This window comes from Bombina bombina, chromosome 7, assembly GCF_027579735.1.
Source record: "Bombina bombina isolate aBomBom1 chromosome 7, aBomBom1.pri, whole genome shotgun sequence".
Taxonomy (NCBI): domain Eukaryota; kingdom Metazoa; phylum Chordata; class Amphibia; order Anura; family Bombinatoridae; genus Bombina; species Bombina bombina.
In genome coordinates, this window is record NC_069505.1 from 256,263,494 (window position 1) to 256,285,885 (window position 22,392).

General features: G+C 38.4%; 1 protein-coding gene across 1 annotated transcript in view; it reads right to left on the minus strand.

Annotated features, from left to right (window-relative positions):
- KLHDC8B (kelch domain containing 8B) overlaps positions 1–22,392 on the minus strand; it is a 260,084-nt gene that overhangs the window by 128,641 nt on the left and 109,051 nt on the right. The window contains exon 3 of the mRNA XM_053688954.1: positions 18,840–19,064. Coding sequence (XP_053544929.1) covers positions 18,840–19,064 — 225 coding nt within the window. The remainder of the gene's footprint in view (positions 1–18,839; positions 19,065–22,392) is intronic.

The following is a 22,392-nucleotide window of genomic DNA, read 5'->3' on the forward strand; positions in this document are numbered from 1 at the left end:
AGATTCTGAAGCTCACCTTCCCTGTATTATGATCCGGCCCTACCACGGATAAATTACAATGTGCTTAACAAGCTTGTCCTGCATTCAGTATTGCTGAACTCTCGAGCTACTACACTAGATTATGTGGAGGCTTCTAATGCATGTTCCAATCTTGACGCCTCAGAAAAGCAGGCCAGACTCCGTGGGGTTTTCCTATTAGCCTGGGCAGATATATTCTTACAGACTGTCTTATTTTGCCATAGCTTCTTTGGCATATTACAGAGAGATGAATGGTGTCATGGACACAACAATCTGGGCACAGGAAGGCCTTAAAATGGGCATTGGCTAAGCTTGTTACCGGTCAGCAGGTGATCGTTGGGCAGGCTATCATGTTCTTATACCCACAATTGTTTCTGCAACTTTCTCAAGATGGGCATATCTATGAAATTGGACTATGCAATATTTCACTATCTTGTGGCTATGGAGTGGGTCCTCACCACAATTGGGTCTATCTACGCATTTTGAAAGCATAGCAGATATATCTTTGAAGTGTTTACATGTATTTGTTTATACCTTTCCATAATCATGACCATATGGCTGTTTATTTCTTGCTCTCCTAGATCTTACTTGTATTACTAAATGTGTGAAATATGTCTCTGTTCATAATCTGATTACAACTATATGGTCCGCTGCTTTTTCATAGTCTTAAGACGTACAGTCGCCATTGTCTGTTTGTTAAATAGCCATGACCATAATGTTTAATGTTTTTCTAGCTTTACTATATTTACAATTGTTAGCAACAACCTATAACATTTTCTGACATCAATGGCTGGGACCCCTCACATATTTCCATAACCCATACTAGTGTTTAGCACACTTTAGTTGAAGTAAAACATTTTGCTGTAAATTTGTAAACAATGTTTTTGCCTTATTTGACATTTTAATAGACCACTTACTCTCTTTTTGGGGGACATTAGGGAGGCTATACCCATATTACCTCACTACAACTACTGTGACTTAGTCATTGTTAGCAAAGGCGTTGCCTGCGGGCGAGGCAGCTTCATAGTTCACACATTGTCCAATGGTACTGATACTCTTTAGCACATACTTTCCCTAATCCTCTCCCCATAACGATGTTGATTTATTACTAACACCTATCCATACAGATTGAGTTTTCTACTAGATATTCAACGTAACGCTCTGTTATACATTTCTGTGGGCCCAGTGCCCAATTAGTAATGGTGGTTACTTTGAACTATTGAGGTGAGATGTATTAGCTATATGCATCCTGTTTGTCCCGCTATACACAGAGCTGGGCTCAACTGCACTAGGTATGTCACTAATCTGTTATGTATCCAATTCAATTTTATTTTTCTTTTGTTAACCAATATGTCCATCAGAATATGCGTATGTTTATGTTGCCCTGTAGCACTGCAGCCTGTCTACTTAGTGTATTTAGAATTTGATACTCAATACATCCATTCAATTACCCTTTCTCTCACTCACAATAAGCCTATCAGCCCCTAAGCTACTTATTTTATATATCTTATTTACATTACCACCCCCCCCCCCATCATAATAAACCTCCTTTTATAGGAGGGTTAGCTACGCGTCTTGTCTTTCCTATGCCGCATCCCAATCACAATTCCTTCCTAACAATATTGTATACCTTTAATCAACAATAACCCCTGTACCCATAATGTCTTTATATATGTCAGACCCAAGAGGGTCTTACCATGTTATCTCTAGGGCAGAAAGCCTGAGTTATTGTAAGCATCCTTATGGAAAGACAAATAGCACCATAGAAAAATATCTCACAAAATCTGAGGTCATAATTGCGAGATCCAAAAGTGATCTCTCTTATCCTTTTACCTTCCCTTACTTTCAGTTATTCCCCTTTTGTTTGGTCCATAAGAGACCTCCAGTGTTGGCTAGATAAGGTTCCCCTTTATATAGGCATTACATACTAGTTTTGTTGTTTTTCTTTCTGTTTCAATTATGATACATTCCAAGAAAACTGACTGTATGCCATTTTCGTTACATACTTATGCTGTTTGTATGCCTATTTTGAGTACCTCAATAAAAATTGTTAAAATAAAATTAGAAGGAAGCGTTTTTTAGCTACAAGGTGGAGGAAGGAATCCTATATTCCCTAATGTTTCATTGTGTTAGAAGATTTTGAATATTCTGCCATTTTTAACTAAAAATTAGGTTCAATCGCCATAAATTTTAATTAACTCTGAAGATCTTTGCTTTTAGCTATATTAGAAAACTCCAGATATATTCCAAGCCAATTAAAAACACTTATTTTAATGAGGCTAAAAATGGGGTAATTAGTTTACCATCATTAAATTCTGAGCCATCTACACTGTGATATTGATATTTTTATAAGAAAATAGATTTCTGTCTCTAATTAAGTTGTTGTTAGTTGGGTTTACACAGCTTTTAACCTTTGCAAATATTTCAAATTTTTAAAAGATCAGATTAAACATTGTAAACATTTTTACGGTTCACACTATTTACATATTGAACTGTGCAGTCATTAAAACAGCAATTTAGTTAAAAACTCATTTGTAAAATTCTACAATTTTTACTTTCAAAATGTAACAAGTCAGTTGTAATGCTGAAAAGGAATCTGTTAATTTTTAAATAATAGTAATTAAACTGCTGCTATTCTTAAAGGGACATGAAACCCAAATTTTGTATTTCATGATTTAGAAAGAGCATGTCATTTTAAACAACTTTCTAATTTACTTCTATTGTCTAATTTGCTTCATTCTCTTGATATCACTTGCTGAAAAGCATATCTAGATATGCTCAGTAGCTGCTGATTGGTTGTTGCACACAGAGGCCTTGTGTGATTGGCTCACAAATGTGCATTGCTATTTCTTCAACAAAGGCTATCTAAAGAATTGAGCAAATTAGATAATAGAAGTAAATTGGAAAGTTGTTTAAAATTACATGCCCTATCTGAATCATGAAAGTTTAATTTTGACTAGACTGTCCCTTTAAGATCTGTTATCTTATTCTTATCTCAGATTTCAAAGTTATCATGTTATACTGTGTTAGCACATTACCTCAGTATTACAACATAAAAGATTTTCACTTTGTTCTTGTCTTCTGAGCCTCTCTCACCTAATATTTCAGACATGAGTGTCATAAAAAAAGGCAAACACCCTGTCCTAAAAAAAAACTAAAGTGTAGGCAACCAAAACAAAAATGTTTATTAGTTTAACATCCATCACATCAATACCATATAATATCTAGAGGATCATGTGATGACCATATGACTTCCAGAGGATCATGTGACAACTATAGAATATAAAGAGGGAATGGTTTTATAAACCATATGATATTTAGAAGGTTCTGTTTTTCCATATCAGGGATCCTATGGACGAAGGGAGTCATTGTTGACAAACAAGATATATGGGGGCCCATTTATCAAGCTCTAAACGGAGCTTGTGCTTGTGGGCCCGTGTTTCTGTTGAGTCTTCAGACTCGCCAGAAACAACAGTTATGAAGCAGCGGTCTAAAGACCACTGCTCCATAACCCTGTCCGTTTGCTCTGATAAGGCGGACAGGAATTGCCGGAATTCAACCCGATCGAGTATGATCGGGTTGATTGACACCTCCCTACTGGCGGCCCATTGGCCGCGAGTCTGCAGGGGGGGGCGTTGCACCAGAAGCTCTTGTGAGCTGCTGGTGCAATGCTGAATATGGAGAGCGTATTGCTCTCCTCATTCAGCGAGGTCTTGCGGACCTGATCCACACTGTCGGATCTGGTCCGCAAGACCTTTGATAAATAGGCCCCATGGTTTCAGTGCTATCACAACAAGTTATAACAGTAAAGATTACAAACAGCTGTAAGACAAAGCAACATGGTTGGTGACATCATAAACATGAGATATAACTTAATTTTTACAGATAAATAAACAAAAAGAAAAATAATGTAATTCAAATTTCATTTTAATAAATGTTCACCAAGAATAGGGCAATACAAATATTAACATGATATTTATAGAGTCATAAAGAAGCTTATGAGTTGAATTTCAAACCATTCTCAATAGAAAAAAAATATATAACTCTAGCCCACTTTGACATGCTCCTTCTGTCATAAAGCACTGCATGCAACTGATGAAACGCGTTGTGCACCCATCTGGTCCATCCGCACTAAAGACATTTTAACAAAATATCTTTTTTCATCCTTGTCTGTGTAACTGATTTTACAGACTCAAAAAGCAACTTATAAAGTCAATTCAGGGTTTGTTTTAATTCACTATATATATATATATGAGAACAGTTATGTGGCTGAGGTTGCACAATAAAGGAATGATATCCTATTAAATATAGACTGACCCAGTAGCATTGTCTTGAATATTGAAGATACCCAGAGAAAAGCTAAAAATGTCTCACCATGATTAATGATCTCTGTGCCCAGGTCTGAACAACTGACAGCGTTGAGTTCAAGTTAAATTTAACTTATTTCTGAGGTAGGATTCAGATTAACCTGGTGATAAGTAACAGCAAAACAAACTCAGACCTTTCTCGCCGTAGACAAAAAGTAAACTTTATAAGGCAAAGCACATTATCATACACCTGTCAGAGACAAGAGATGTATGCACATTTATTTATTTATATGTATGTTGTAATAGCTATGAATAAGTTGTGTTACTAACTGTGTCAGGTATATTTGATAAAGTTTAATTAAATATTTGAAACAAGTCAAGGGATTGTATATTATATATACATACTGTGTATATATATATATATATTATTTTCTTCTTTAAAGTATGTTTCTTATCAGTTGTTGTTTGTTTGTTTGTTGTCAATTGTTACAAACAGTAACAACATATATTTTCAATTATGAAATATTGAGGACAGAAAGTGAAGGGCACAGATGTCTGGAACAGTTGGGAACCCTGCAGTGCCCGTTGAACACACGTATATTTTATGAGCACTCTTTATTTTGAGATTTAGTATTTTGGCAGATGCAACTTTTTTATATTTTACATTTAGTTACTGTGTGCAAGCTTAAGTAAATTTTATTACCTAATTAAGGCCTTGACCGCAATTTATTGGCTGAGGCCTTTATGTGGCTAATATTTTTTTGGCCAAAAAGGACACTCTTCGTTTTGACGCAATCACAATAGCGTGTTTTTGGCTCTTTCCTGCATCCACAATCTTGTTTTTGGATCCTCACTAAAAGACATTTATTTATTTATTATTGAACTCCTAAACAGAAAGGCACCTCTGAATGTGAGTTCAATAATGTTTGGACTTGTGCGTCCCTTATGTCATAAAGTCACAATCTTGTTTGAGTGTCTCCTAGGCAACCCGCTCTGGTTCACGCTTTAAACTTTCAGTATAAGAAGATATTAAAAGTCCTTTCCATAGAAACCCATATAGTTGCCATCTTGTATAAACAACAGCCAAAATGGAAATGCTCCTTAAAGGGACAGTATACACTCATTTTCATATAACTGCATGTAATAGACACTACAATAAAGAATAATATGCACAGATACTGATATAAAAATTCAGTATAAAACTGTTTAAAAACTTACTTAGAAGCTGTCAGTTTACCTCTGTTGAAAAGGTAGCTGGAAAGCCTACTGCAAGTGTGAAATAAGACACTCCCCCCCCCCCCTCCCCCTTCTTTTGCATATGAAAAGACCCTTTACACAAACAGGAGCAAGCTGGAGTAGGTAGTCGAGCGTATTCACATAAAACTTTGGGGCTTGGTTAGGAGTCTGAAAATCAGAGCAATGTTATTTAAAAATAAGCAAAACTATACATTAATTTAAAAAAAAAACCTTTATGGGCTATATAAATAGATTATCTACAAAACATTTATGCAAAGAAAAAATGAGTGTATAATGTCCCTTTAAAGTGACAATCTGCTCCAAATTTTTTTTTTTTTTTAAAAAGATAGATGATGGGGTCAATTTATTAAGCTCCGTATGGAGCTTGATGCCCCGTGTTTCTGCAGGGGGCAGCATTGCACCAGCAGTTCACAAGAACTGCTGGTGCAATGATAAATGCCGACAGTGTATGCTGTCGGCATTTATTGATGTGTGGAGGACATGATACGCTACATTGTCTTTACTACCCATTCCCCAGCTTTGCACAACCAATATTGTTATATCAATGTACTTTATAACCTCTAAATGTCTGCCTGTTTCTAAGCCCCTGCATACCTCCTCTTATCTTAGTGTATTTTGACAATTTATCACAGTTAGACACTGCTAGTTCATGTGTGCCATATAGATAACATTGTGCTCACTCCTGTGGAGAAATTCACGAATCACCACTGATTGACTAAAATGAAAGTCTGTAAATAGCACTGAAATGAAGGGGCAGTCTGCAGAGGCTTAAATACAAGGTACTCACAGAGGTAAAAAGTAAATTAATATAATGTTGGTTATGCAAAACTGAGAAATGGGTAATAAAGGGATTATCTATCTTTCTAAACAATTACAATTTTGGACTAGACTGTCCCTTTAAGAACATTGAAACAAATATTTTAAAAAATAATACTTGTGAAAATTTAAAAGTGACAATATAGTTATTGGAAAAAGATGTCAGTATTTTTATCATGCCAACATACCAGTACAACTGGCATTCAGTTTATCAAGTGGTACAGATTGCAATAGGTTACAAGAAAATTACAATTGTGTTGCCTGTTTTAAAACCCATTTATGAAGATACCAGTACTGTTAGTGACAAACATGACAGTGCAAGTATGACTTAGAATCAAACATTCACTTTAAGAGATTCCTACTCACCATTTTTAGATGTTGGTGTTCTGATGTGACTATAGAAGTATGGCCATCATTCCAAGATACAAATGGCATGCATATGGTTAATCAGTGTAGAGGGTGGATTCAGACTACAATAGGTTAATGTCACTTGTAAATGAGTATTTCCCTCGTACAGTGAGGAAAGGGGTTACAGTAATATACCTCTACTTTAACCTTAAGTGGTGTGAATGGGCTATTGTATCTGTCAGTTTCAGGTGACCTAGTACCTATTTCTAGAACAGGTTAACACACTTTTCTGTTGAATAAATGTTTGTGGCTGCTCGCTTTTAACAAACAAATCCATTTTTTTATTGTGATCACATGAGAAACTGGATTCCAATTTGGGCAAAAAGCAAACATTTCCATTTTGGGAGCAAATCGCAGGTAGATTGTAATAGAACCCTTAAATATTTACAATTATAGTATGCATTCCAGACTATGGCCTAGATTTGGAGTTTGGCGGTAGATGGGCTGTTAATGCTACGCGGGCTTTTTTCTGGCCGCACTATAAAATTAACTCTGGTATCGAGAGTTCAAAAAAATGCTGCGTTAGGCTCCAAAAAAGGAGCGTAGAGCATTTTTACCGCAAATGCAACTCTCGATACCATAGTTGCTTACGGACGCGGCCAGCCTCAAAAACGTGCTCGTGCACGATTCTCCCATAGGAAACAATGGGGCTGTTTGAGCTGAAAAAAAACCTAACACCTGCAAAAAAGCTGCGTTCAGCTCCTAACGCAGCCCCATTGTTTCCTATGGGGAAACACTTCCTACGTCTGCACCTAACACTCTAACATGTACCCCGAGTCTAAACACCCCTAACCTTACACTTATTAACCCCTAATCTGCCGCCCCCGCTATCGCTGACCCCTGCATTATATTATTAACCCCTAATCTTCCGCTCCGTAAACCGCCGCAACTTACATTATCCCTATGTACCCCTAATCTGCTGCCCCTAACACCGCCGACCCCTATATTATATTTATTAACCCCTAACCTGCCCCCACAACGTCGCCGCCAGCTACTTACAATAATTAACCCCTAATCTGCCGACCGCAAAGCGCCGCCACCTACGTTATCCTTATGTACCCCTAATCTGCTGCCCCTAACACCGCCGACCCCTATATTATATTTATTAACCCCTAATCTGCCCCCCTCAACGTCGCCGACACCTGCCTACACTTATTAACCCCTAATCTGCCGAGCGGACCTGAGCGCTACTATAATAAAGTTATTAACCCCTAATCCGCCTCACTAACCCTATCATAAATAGTATTAACCCCTAATCTGCCCTCCCTAACATCGCCGACACCTAACTTCAATTATTAACCCCTAATCTGACGACCGGAGCTCACCGCTATTCTAATAAATGGATTAACCCCTAAAGCTAAGTCTAAACCTAACACTAACACCCCCCTAAGTTAAATATAATTTAAATCTAACGAAATTAATTAACTCTTATTAAATAAATTATTCCTATTTAAAGCTAAATACTTACCTGTAAAAAAAATCCTAATATAGCTACAATATAAATTATAATTATATTATAGCTATTTTAGGATTAATATTTATTTTACAGGCAACTTTGTAATTATTTTAACTAGGTACAATAGCTATTAAATAGTTAAGAAATATTTAATAGTTACCTAGTTAAAATAATAACAAAATTACCTGTAAAATAAGTCCTAACCTAAGTTATAATTAAACCTAACACTACCCTATCAATAAATTAATTAAATAAAATACCTACAATTACCTACAATAAAACCTAACACTACACTATCAATAAATAAATTAAATACAATTTCTATAAATAACTACAATTACATAAACTAACTAAAGTACAAAAAATAAAAAAGAACTAAGTTACAAAAAATAAAAAAATATTTACAAACATAATAAAAATATTACAACAATTTTAAACTAATTACACCTACTCTAAGCCCCCTAATAAAATAACAAAGACCCCCAAAATAAAAAAATGCCCTACCCTATTCTAAATTAATAAATTTAAAAGCTCTTTTACCTTACCAGCCCTGAACAGGGCGCTTTGCGGGGCATGCCCCAAGAAAATCAGCTCTTTTGCCTGTAAAAAAAAACATACAATACCCCCCCCCAACATTACAACCCACCACCCACATACCCCTAATCTAACCCAAACCCCCCTTAAATAAACCTAACACTAAGCCCCTGAAGATCTTCCTACCTTGTCTTCACCTCACCGGGTATCACCAATCGGTCCTGGCTCCGATATCTTCATCCAACCCAAGCGGGGGCTAGACATCCACTGAAGAAGTCCAGAAGAGGGTCCAAAGTCTTCCTCCTATCCGACAAGAAGAGGACATCCGGACCGGCAAACATCTTCATCCAAGCAGCATCTTCGATCTTCTTCCATCCGGTGCGGAGCGGGTCCATGTTGAAGCAGCCGATGCGGATCCATCCTCTTCTTCCGGCGTCTCCCGACGAATGACGGTTCCTTTAAGGGACGTCATCCAAGATGGCGTCCCTCGAATTCCAATTGGCTGATAGGATTCTATCAGCCAATCGGAATTAAGGTAGGAAAATTCTGATTGGCTGATGGAATCAGCCAATCAGAATCAAGTTCAATCCGATTGGCTGATTTGATCAGCCAATCAGATTGAGCTCGCATTCTATTGGCTGTTCCGATCAGCCAATAGAATGCAAGCTCAATCTGATTGGCTGATTGGATCAGCCAATCGGATTGAACTTGATTCTGATTGGCTGATTCCATCAGCCAATCAGAATATTCCTACCTTAATTCCGATTGGCTGATAGAATCCTATCAGCCAATCGGAATTCGAGGGACGCCATCTTGGATGACGTCCCTTAAAGGAACCGTCATTCGTCGGGAGACGCCGGAAGAAGAGGATGGATCCGCGTCGGCTGCTTCAACATGGACCCGCTCCGCACCGGATGGAAGAAGATCGAAGATGCCGCTTGGATGAAGATGTTTGCCGGTCCGGATGTCCTCTTCTTGCCGGATAGGAGGAAGACTTTGGACCCTCTTCTGGACTTCTTCAGTGGATGTCTAGCCCCCGCTTGGGTTGGATGAAGATATCGGAGCCAGGACCGATCGGTGATACCCGGTGAGGTGAAGACAAGGTAGGAAGATCTTCAGGGGCTTAGTGTTAGGTTTATTTAAGGGGGGGTTGGGTTAGATTAGGGGTATGTGGGTTGTAATGTTGGGGGGGGGTATTGTATGTTTTTTTTTACAGGCAAAAGAGCTGATTTTCTTGGGGCATGCCCCGCAAAGGGCCCTGTTCAGGGCTGGTAAGGTAAAAGAGCTTTTAAATTTATTAATTTAGAATAGGGTAGGGCATTTTTTTATTTTGGGGGTCTTTGTTATTTTATTAGGGGGCTTAGAGTAGGTGTAATTAGTTTAAAATTGTTGTAATATTTTTATTATGTTTGTAAATATTTTTTTATTTTTTGTAACTTAGTTCTTTTTTATTTTTTGTTCTTTAGTTAGTTTATGTAATTGTAGTTATTTGTAGAAATTGTATTTAATTTATTTATTGATAGTGTAGTGTTAGGTTTTATTGTAGGTAATTGTAGGTATTTTATTTAATTAATTTATTGATAGGGTAGTGTTAGGTTTAATTATAACTTAGGTTAGGATTTATTTTACAGGTAATTTTGTTATTATTTTAACTAGGTAACTATTAAATATTTCTTAACTATTTAATAGCTATTGTACCTAGTTAAAATAATTACAAAGTTGCCTGTAAAATAAATATTAATCCTAAAATAGCTATAATATAATTATAATTTATATTGTAGCTATATTAGGGTTTATTTTACAGTTAAGTATTTAGCTTTAAATAGGAATAATTTATTTAATAAGAGTTAATTAATTTCGTTAGATTTAAATTATATTTAATTTAGGGGGGTGTTAGTGTTAGGGTTAGACTTAGCTTTAGGGGTTAATCCATTTATTAGAATAGCGGTGAGCTCCGGTCGGCAGATTAGGGGTTAATAATTGAAGTTAGGTGTCGGCGATGTTAGGGAGGGCAGATTAGGGGTTAATACTATTTATGATAGGGTTAGTGAGGCGGATTAGGGGTTAATAACTTTATTATAGTAGCGCTCAGGTCCGCTCGGCAGATTAGGGGTTAATAAGTGTAGGCAGGTGTCGGCGACGTTGAGGGGGGCAGATTAGGGGTTAATAAATATAATATAGGGGTCGGCGGTGTTAGGGGCAGCAGATTAGGGGTACATAAGGATAACGTAGATGGCGGCGCTTTGCGGTCGGCAGATTAGGGGTTAATTATTGTAAGTAGCTGGCGACGACGTTGAGGGGGGCAGGTTAGGGGTTAATAAATATAATACAGGGGTCGGCGGTGTTAGGGGCAGCAGATTAGGGGTACATAAGGATAACGTAGGTGGCGGTCGGCAGATTAGGGGTTAAAAAATTTTAATCGAGTTGCGGCGATGTGGGGGGACCTCAGTTTAGGGGTACATAGGTAGTTTATGGGTGTTAGTGTACTTTAGGGTACAGTAGTTAAGAGCTTTATGAACCGGCGTTAGCCCAGAAAGCTCTTAACTCCTGCTTTTTTTCGGCGGCTGGAGTTTTGTCGTTAGAGCTCTAACGCTCACTTCAGAAACGACTCTAAATACCGGCGTTAGGAAGATCCCATTGAAAAGATAGGATACGCAAATGGCGTAGGGGGATCTGCGGTATGGAAAAGTCGCGACTGAAAAGTGAGCGTTAGACCCTTACCTACACGACTCCAAATACCGGCGGTAGCCTAAAACCAGCGTTAGGAGCCTCTAACGCTGGTTTTCACGGCTAACGCCAAACTCCAAATCTAGGCCTATATTAATACTATATTATTTAGGGCAACTTTGAAACGGGCATCCAACCAAACCCATTGACTTTTCTGTAAATATTTAATTAGGTTCATTTTACAAAGATTATTTTTGCAACAGCTCTTTCAGAAACTGACCCTGACCTAAACCAGGGGCTATCTGTATATATGAACTGTATGTGTATATAAGCTTCAAGCCTCTGGGCTGTCTAGATTTTAAATATGTCAAGAAATCATTTTCAATGCCGCAGCTTTGCAGTGTATTTCTACTATAACTTAACCTGTGCCCTTGACACACTACGGATACAGCAGTAGGCATTGTGCATGAGCTTTTTCTACTTCATGTCTCCCAACTTGCCACTTTCCAGGACAGGGGGTTGAGGGGGGCTTGTGGGCAGTGACCCGTCAGTGTTTGATGAGTGGAGCCATGACATGAGGGGCAGTTTTGTTGGTCCATGGATGGGTTTGGTGTGTTGGCTGGAGTCAGATGTATTGATGGAAGTATAAGGCCATCCCAAGAAGCTCAGGACATTTGCCCTGATGGGGTAATTTGCAGGACTTACAGAAGACCGACTTTAAAACCCATGACAATCTCCCAAATCCAAAATGTGCTTATGTCACAAGCTGTAGAAGATAAGATGTTGCAAATTTTCTCTTCATCATTTTCTAACATAACTGCTGCCTTTAGCCTTCATGTAATTGAGATAAATTCTTAGTGTAGCATCCTCTCTGCTGTTACTCCTCTACAGAATTTAATTCCCCAACGGACAGAAACAGAACATAAGAATCTGCAACTCTAATAAAGGACAGAGATAAGTCTAAACCATCAACAGAATACAACGAACGCAGCAGCTCAGAGAAATTGGATTATGTTCCAACAGCAATAAATCTTCATTTGTAAATGGAACATTCTAATACCGAGTCCTACATCAAGTCTGGGTGCTTTACGCAAAATAAGAGAACATGAATTTCCAGAATCAGTGTGTTCTGCTGATAAACAGTATGAATGTGCATTTGTGCTGACACAGCCTGACTGTATCCCAGAATGTCACCCTAGAGATAAATGCAGTAATGTAATCTTATTTTATTTTACTAAGTCTAGTTTGTTAAGGGTATAAAGTGAATATAGTGTCTAAGGGTCAAGTTATGCCTCACAAACTAAGGGTTCTATTTATGAAGCTGAGAATACAGCTTCTGATGCACACTTACTCAGTCATAAGATTGTTGATTCCTAACCTGGACTGTGGCAGATTAAAATCCTCCTAGACTGATCTGATTGGAGTGACTGACATCCCCAGCTCTCACGTGATTGCTAGAAAAAGAGAAGGGGCGGGATTACATCAAAGAATGATTGTGCAAATAAAATACCAGAGGATGCTTAATCTCTGGGAGTGAAAACAGGTTGACAGGTTCCCTGCTTGGGAACATTATTCAATGCCTCTTATTAAATTTGCCCCTAGGAAAGACACTAAGCAAAAAACAAACAAACAAAGAATAATGTTGTTTCATACAGTATTATATAGTCTAACGGTGTGAGATGAACCACACAAATAGACCACTTCCTTGTATACTTCCTCCGAGGTAGAGAGTACTAGTAATATTTTCCTAATGAACATATAACAGCTACCACCATATTGGTAACAGTATATCACTATGGCCACAACATATGGCGATAGGTGAGAACATTTCCAGCAGAAGGGGGCGAACCACAACTTGGAAGTCACAAAGAGCTGGAACACAATGTCACAGCAAGGGAGATAAGATATAAATATTACAGACTTTTTCAAGGAGGTTGTCCCTACAAATTTTACTAACAAAATTACAGTTTAAATGCTTTTAACATTTTATTTTATATACAGATCTTTTGCAATGTAGTTCTTAACTGCTGAAATACACAACTCAACAATGACTCATTACACTTGTTTATGAACCTACAATCTCACAGAAAGAACTTTGCTGCAACCTTGCTTGGCTCATCAGCTGTGCAATAGTGAGATATGACAGTGAGTCAAGAAGCCTCACAAGGGCAGTAGAGCCTTCATAAATTCTATTTGATTGTCATGTGTAGGCGAAAATCCCTGGCCACACCTCCAGAAAACCCTGGTGACTTCCGGAACACCCCAGAACACCCTGGTGACCTCCGCAAGACCACAGAACACCCCAGAACACCTAAGGAACACCAAAAACATCTCTCGAACACCCCGGTACACCACCAGAACAACCCAGTACACCAATCCAACACCCTGAAGCACCCATGGTCAGCCCCTTGTTTGCATCTCTGTGGATGTTCTCTTTAGCAAAGCTACTTTCCCATAACAAATCAGACATGCAGAAATCAGACATCTATGTATTTGGGACTATGTTTGAAACTGTGTTCTACATGCAGGCTCAACAAGTGCATGCTATTAAAGGGACATGCAACCCACATTTTTTCTTTCATGATTCAGATAGAGCATGCATTTTTAAACAACTTTCTAATTTACTTCTTTTATCTAATTTGCTTAATTCTCTTGATATTCTTTGCTGAAAAGTATATCTAGATAGGTTAAGTAGCTGCTGATTGGGTGCTGCACATAGATGTCTCGTGTGATTGGCTCACGCATATGTATTGCTATTTCTTCAACAAAGGATATCTAAAGAATGAAGCAAATTAGATAATAGAAGTAAATTGGAATGTTGTTTAAAATTGTTTTCTCTACCTGAATCAAGAAAGAAATTTTTTGGGGTTTAGCGTCCCTTTAAGCCTACCTCAGTATGCTCTCATGGAAAGAAGCTAAGTGTTAACATATAGGGGCCTATCTATCAAGCTCAGAATGGAACTTGAAGGGCCGTGTTTCTGGTGAGTCTTCAGACTCGCCAGAAACACAAGTTATGGAGCAGCGGTCACAAAGACCGCTGCTCCATAACCCTGTCCGTCTGCTCTGAGCAGGCGGACAGGAATCGCCTGAAATCAACCCGATCGAGTACGATCAGGTTGATTGACACCTCCCTGCTGGCGGCCGCGAGTCTGCAGGGGGCAGCGTTGCACCAGCAGCTCTTGTGAGCTGCTGGTGCAATGCTGAATGCGGAGAGCGTATTGCTCTCCGCATTCAGCGATGTCTGTCGGACCTGATCCGCACTGTCTGATCAGGTCCGACAGACATTTGTTAAATAGGTCTCATAATATTAAGAGAAAATGGTATCTTTGGTAATAGAAATAATTGGAAATGGCTTAAAATTGTACACTCGGAATTATGAGTATTTCATTTCAACATCCATGTCCCTTTAACAGATACAAATATGCAACAATATAGCTTATTTCATGTTTTCATCCAATGCTTGGATATGGGGTGGTTTACAGAGCGGTGCTGTAGCTCTCAACACAAATAAATTATTAAGTAACTGCCACTTTAACTCCCTTTAGGCTGCACATTAAATGATGGTTTTTCTGCATACAATTTCCCAGACTTGCCTATTATATGAGACACAACACGTCATTATGAAGTATACATTTCCCACCTTAGGCCACGAACAAATTATGCATTTTTATAAGTTTATATTTAGTTCAGTAATAATCGTGCACTCTCTGGCATCTGCAAAGTATAATATTCTCTTATAAAATATTCATCTCTTTTGGAACTCAGTGATTCAGTCTTATATTAATATTGATTCATCCTAATTATTTGTTTTGCTTCTTATATGTGTTTACATCTGATATTCCAAGTAGGTGTGATGAAAATCAATACGTATCTAACAATGTAAGCATGGCTATTGCATAGAAGAAAAACTATATGTGCAAACTACAATATTTTTTATACATGTATAAGACATGCTTTATATAAAGTATTTTGCATGAAAAACAAGTCACCTGACAGCCACTCATTTTACTTGCTGCACTACAGCACATTCAAGCGTGGCTCCACCTATCGCTAGTCTTTGTCTGCATGAAACTATTGGAAGCAATGTCCAAAATATCGCTGAGCAGCTCCTGATTGGCTGAAGAAAGTGTTACTCTTTGGGAAAGTTAGATAGGGTGGAACTATGGACTTGCTAAACAAAGCAAGCTCCTTCCCTCCGCCCCTGCAGTAACCCCTAATCTGCTGCCCCTAACATCGCCGACACCTATATTATATTTATTACCCCCTAATCTTCCCCCCCAATGTCGCCGCCACCTACCTACACTTATTAACCCCTAATCTGCCGATCAAACATCACCACCACTATAATAAATGTATTAACCCCTAAACCGCCACACTCCCGCCTCCCAAACACTATAATAAATTTTATTAACCCCTAATCTGCCCTCCCTAACATCGCCGCCACCTACCTACAATTATTACCCCTAATCTGCCGCCCCCAATGTCGCCGCTACTATAATAAAGTTATTAACCCCTAAACATAAGTCTAACCCTAACCCTAACACCCCCCTAACTTAAATATAATTTAAATTAAACAAACTAAATTTACTATAATTAAATAAATTAATCCTATTTAAAACTAAATACTTACCTATAAAATAAACCCTAATATAGCTACAATACAACTAATAGTTACATTTGAGCTATTTTAGGATTTATATTTATTTTACAGGCAACTTTGTATTTATTTTAACTAGCTACAATAGCTATTAAATAGTTAAAAACTACTTAATAGCTACCTAGTTAAAATAATTACAAAATTACCTGTAAAATAAATCCTAACCTAAGTTACAAATACACCTAACACTACACTATCATTAAATAAATTACCTACAATTATGTAAACTAAAATACAATTAAATAAACTAAACTATAAAAAAAAAAAACAAACACTAAATTACAGAAAATAAAAAAAATTACAATAATTTTAAACAAATTACACCTAATCTAAGCCCCCTAATAAACCCCCCCCAAAAAAAAAAAAAAAAATGCCCTACCCTATCCTAAATTACAAAGTAATCAGCTCTTTTACCTGCCCTTAAAAGGGCCTTTTGCGGAACATTACCCCAAAGTAATCAGCTCTTTTACCTGTAAATAAAAATACAATACCCCCCAACATCCAAGATGGCGTCCCTCGAATTCCGATTGGCTGATAGGATTCTATCAGCCAATCGGAATTAAGGTAGGAAAAATCTGATTGTCTGATGCAATCAGCCAATCAGATTGAAGTTCAATCCGATTGGCTGATCAGATTTTTCCTACCTTAATTCCGATTGGCTGATAGAATCCTATCAGTCAATCGGAATTCGAGGGACGCCATCTTGGATGACGTCATTTAAAGGAACCTTCATTCACTGTTAGGACATCGGAAGAAGAGGATGGCTTTGCGTCGGCTGGATTCAAGATGGCTCTGCTCCGCTCCGGTTGATTGAAGATCGAAGATGCCGCTTGGATGAAGACATCTGCGCTTGGAGGACCTCTTCTGCCCCGATCGGATTAAGACTTCTCCCGCTCCGGATGTCCACTTCTGGCCCATCGGTGCCCCGCTGGGTGAACACGGCTCCTGGTAGGGTGATCTTCAATGGGGTAGTGTTTTTTTAAGGGGGGATCGGGTGAATTGTAATGTTGGGGGGTATTGTATTTTTATTTACAGGTAAAAGAGCTGATAACTTTGGGGCAATGCCCCACAAAAAGCCCTTTTAAGGTCTGGTAAAAGAACTGATTACTTTGTAATTTAGGATAGGGTAGGGCATTTTATTATTTTGGGGGGCTTTTTTATTTTATTAGGGGGCTTAGATTAGGTGTAATTAGTTTAAAATTATTGTATTTTTTTATTTTCTGTAATTTAGTGTTTGTTTGTTTTTTGTATTATAGTTTAGTTTATTTAATTGTATTTTAGTTTACATAATTGTAGGTAATTTATTTAATTAGTTTAATGATAGTGTAGTGTTAGGGGTATTTGTAACTTAGGTTAGGATTTATTTTACAGGTAATTTTGTAATTATTTTAACTAGGTAGCTATTAAATAGTTTTTAACTATTTAATAGCTATTGTACCTAGTTAAAATAAATACAAAGTTGCCTGTAAAATAAATATAAATCCTAAAATAGCTACAATGTAACTATTAGTTATATTGTAGCTATATTAGGGTTTATTTTATAGGTAAGTATTTAGTTTTAAATAGGATTAATTTATTTAATTATAGTAAATTTAGTTTGTTTAATTTAAATTATATTTAAATTAGGGGGGTGTTAGGGTTAGGCTTAGGTTTAGGGGTTAATAACTTTATTATAGTAGCGGCGACGTTGGTAGCGGCAGATTAGGGGTTAATAATTGTAGGTAGGTGGCGGCGATGTTAGGGAGGGCAGATAAGGAGTTAATAAAATGTATTATAATGTTTGCGAGGCGGGAGTGCGGTGGTTTAGGGGTTAATACATTTATTATAGTGGCGGCGATGTCCGGTCGGCAGATTAGGGGTTAATAAGTGTAGGTAGGTGGCGGCGACATTGGGGGGGGGAAGATTAGGGGGTAATAAATATAATATAGGTTTTGGCGATGTTAGGGGCAGCAGATTAGGGGTTCATAGGGATAATGTAGGTGGCGGCGGTGTCCGGAGCAGCAGATTAGGGGTTAATAATAAAATGCAGGTGTCAGAGATAGCGGGGGTGGCAGATTAGGGGTTAATAAGTGTAAGATTAGGGATGTTTAGACTCGGGGTTCATGTTAGGGTGTTAGGTGTAGACTTAGAGAGTGTTTCCCCATAGGAAACAAAGGGGCTGCGTTAGGAGCTGAACGCTGCTTTTTTGCAGGTGTTAGGTTTTTTTTTCAGCCAGCTCAGGCCATTTATTTCCTATGGGGATATCGTGCACAAGCACGTTTTTCCAGCTTACCGCTACCGTAAGCAACGCTGGTATTGAGAGTTGAAGTGGAGCTAAATTTGGCTCAACGCTCCCTTTTCTGAGGCTAACGCAGCCATTCAGACAACTCGTAATACCAGTGTTGTCTTAAGGGTGCGCTAGAAAAAAAAAGGCTCGTTAGCACAGCGGGTCTTTACCGACAAAACTTTAAATATAGGCGATTGATTGGTATTATTCTGCTTAATCTTGACTTTTTAGATTCTAACCATACAACATGCTACACACAGTGATTGTTTAATCAGTTAAGGAACTCATTTATATGTCACAACAAAAGAGCAGCTTTTTATGGGAAGTGTCCCGCTCAACTGAAAATAATTCAAAGTAATATGCATTTTAAACATCTATTGTGTGTGCAGATCTTTTGCAACATGACAATACATAAAAATATATAAATTAGTTTACATTTCACAACAGACTCACCCCCTTCAGAGTCAAAAATTTCAACAGTATTGACAAAATGAGGCCGGGAGTAAAAGTTGTGCGGTCCCGGCTGCTGCAAGCCCCCGAGGCTAAAGAAGGAATTGTCAGTCATGGCACAGCTAGCAAAGGCACGCCGGCTTGGGATGCTGGGATATCGTGTCCAACTTTTCATTTCTAGGTCCAAAGCTTCAAAAGCTGTTACGGGAAGTTTACCCTGACGCCCCCCTGCCAAGAAATAAAATAATGATTGAGCACAGTTGACAACTGATCATTTTCTTTTCATTTCTACTTCAGTTCACAAATATCTACAAAGAAAACAGCCTATTAAGCTCCAGATGGGGCACAAGGAGATTGTTAGTTACCGTTAATATATACTTCCTTTAAATTGATACTAAAAATATAGGTTTTCCAATGTCAGTTACATTTTAGCTATTATATAAGGTTTGGTATTTGTGAAACAATAAAATACTATAACAATATCTAATTCTGTACTTGAATAGAAGAGAAGCTTTTATGTTGTTTAGAAAATATATGTAAAATGCAACTACTGCAGAATGGGCATACAGTCTTTAAAGGGACATTCTAATGCAAACATAACACGTTAAACACATAGTTTAATTCCTGCTGTTGATTTCCAAGCACAACACCTCCAGGAGCAGCAGTCGCATACATTTCATGTGATTTATGTATGAAAAAGAGAACTTTCCATTTGTGAGAACTAGAAGTGTACACTGCAGATGTCACAAGCATAACCCTGCTACATATCTATCTCTAAATGGCTTCAGCAGGGGTATTCTGATAAGGAACTGCAAAACCAGTAGAGGTATTGAAAAAAAAATGACAGTGGCAGCAAACCTGTATTACTTCCACCGAATAAGGCAAGTGGTGTATGTAGTTTATTGGTATGCTAATTCATTACAAGCTAAAGATTAATCTTGTATTACTTGCCATCGCTGTAATAGCTTGGTGCGGAAAAACTACATAGCAAGATATGGTCAGTAAGGCAAAAATGACATTAACTTGTAGTGATAGACAACTTCCTAACACACGGGGGCCACAGGGCAATATTGTACAAGCCTAAAGCGCTGTATAAAAATGTATAACTATAAACATATAATAATATATTTCCTAAACATGCCCAGTGGCACAGGACCAGGTGTAAGTAAGGTTATAGGGAACCCTCTAAATGCTGTTCTAACCTACATAGAGATCTTTTGTATTACAGTCACCTTGTTTGACCATCCCTCAGAAGTCCTAAATCACACATTTCTTGTTCTGCTTTTTCCCATGGGCCACAGAAATAGTACAGAGGGTCATATGTTGCCAATGAGCTGCCAGTTGGCTAAACATGAATTTTAGAGCAGGCTATTTTGGCATAACAATGTCCCTTTAACACTCATCCATTATCTGATCTTTTAGCCATGGGCTTATGATAAATACTTTAAAATAGTTTAAAAGTTTTTTTTGTGCATATTTTGTGAATGTTTTTTAAACTAACCGCAACTTATACTACAGTATGCAAAATCCATACTATGGCCTCTATTTATCAAGCTGTCAACCACAAATACGCTGGAATTCCGCAGTGTATTTGTGGCGAGCCTGATTCGCAGTAGTTATCAAACCTTACAGACCGGCAAAAGTAGAATATAGTGACGTAACATACGATCCGCCGGACTCAGTCCAACACAGATCGATGGTTACGTCACTACAGATGTTCTGAACGCAAGTTCGGAACAAGCTGACTACTTTTGGAAGTTATCAAAGAACTACCAGGTACGCTCGCCACTTTTCTGGCCCAGCGTACCCGGTTTTCAATCCGCCGCCCTGGAGGCGACGGATACCATAGGAATCAATGGGAGTCTGACCAGGGATAGGCAAGGTGTCCGTACACGGACACAAGTGTCCATGACTAACCCTTGCAGTGTCCACCACAACCTTAGTATATACATCTTTTCTTTCTGATTAAATAATAGGAATTAAAAGAAAATATGTAGTGTGAATAAAGTTAGTGTCTTGTTGTCAAGAGACTGCTAGCGATATTGGGTGATAAGTTGTAGAATAAATAAAGCCTGAGTGAAATACTGGATGTGTATCTGCATCTGTATAATAACACCAAGCTCTATACAAAGACACAGTAGTGACACTGGCACATGCGTATAGCCAGACAAGGGCTGGTTATAGGGTCAGCGGTATCTGCATCAGTATATTAATGCCCAGCACTATATAATGACACAGTAGTAACACTGGCACATGCGTATAGCAAGACAAGGGCTGGTTATAGGGTCAGTGGTATCTGCATCAGTATATTAATGACCAGCACTATATAATAACACAGTAGTGACACTGGCTCATGTGTATAGCCAGAGGAGGGCTGGTTATAGGATCAGTGGTATCTGCATCAGTATAATAACACCCAGCACTATATAATGACACAGTAGTGACACTGGCTCATGGGTATAAACAGAGGAGAGCTGGTTATAGTATCAGTGGTATCTGCATCAGTATAATAATACCCAGCACTATATAATGACACAGTAGTGACACTGGTACATGCGTATAGCCAGAGGAGGGCTGGTTATAGTATCAGTGGTATCTGCATCAGTATAATAACACCAAGCACTATATAATGACACAGTAGTGACACTGGTACATGCATATAGCCAGAGGAGGGCTGGTTATAGTATCAGTGGTATCTGCATCAGTATAATAACACCCAGCACTATATAATGACACAGTAGTGACACTGGCTCATGGGTATAGCCAGAGGAGAGCTGGTTATAGTATCAGTGGTATCTGCATCAGTATAACACCCAGCACTATATAATGACACAGTAGTGACACTGGCACATGGGTATAGCCAGAGGAGAGCTGGTTATAGTATCAGTGGTATCTACATCAGTATAATAACACCCAGCAGTATATAATGACACAGTAGTGACACTGGCACATGGCTATAGACAGAGAAGGGCTGGTTATAGTATCAGTGGTATCTGCATCAGTATAATAACACCCAGCTCTATACAAAGACACAGAAGTGACACTGGCACATGGGTATAGCCAGAGGAGAGCTGGTTATAGGATCAGTGGTATCTACATCAGTATAATAACACCAAGCACTATAAAATAATGTTTTTAATTTCAAATGTACCTTGGTGTCCTTCACTAAGGTCTGTACTTTGGAAAATGTCCGCCACAGCCTTTGTCTGTGCCTATCCCTGAGTCTGACAGCAGCAAAAGCTCATGTTCACTGCTGCCCGATATCCCATTGATTCCTATGGTAAATGTCTACACCTAACACCCTAACATGTACCCCGAGTCTAAACACCCCTAATCTGCCCCCCCCTACACCGCCGACACCTACATTATACTTATTAACCCCTAAACCGCCACTCCCGGAGCCCACACACCACTCTAATAAACTTATTAACCCCTACCCCGCCGCAACTCTAATAAATGTATTAACCCCTAAACCGCCACTCCCAGACCCCGCTGCCACCTACATTATACCTATTAACCCCTAATCTGCCGCCCCCACCTACATAAACTTATTAAC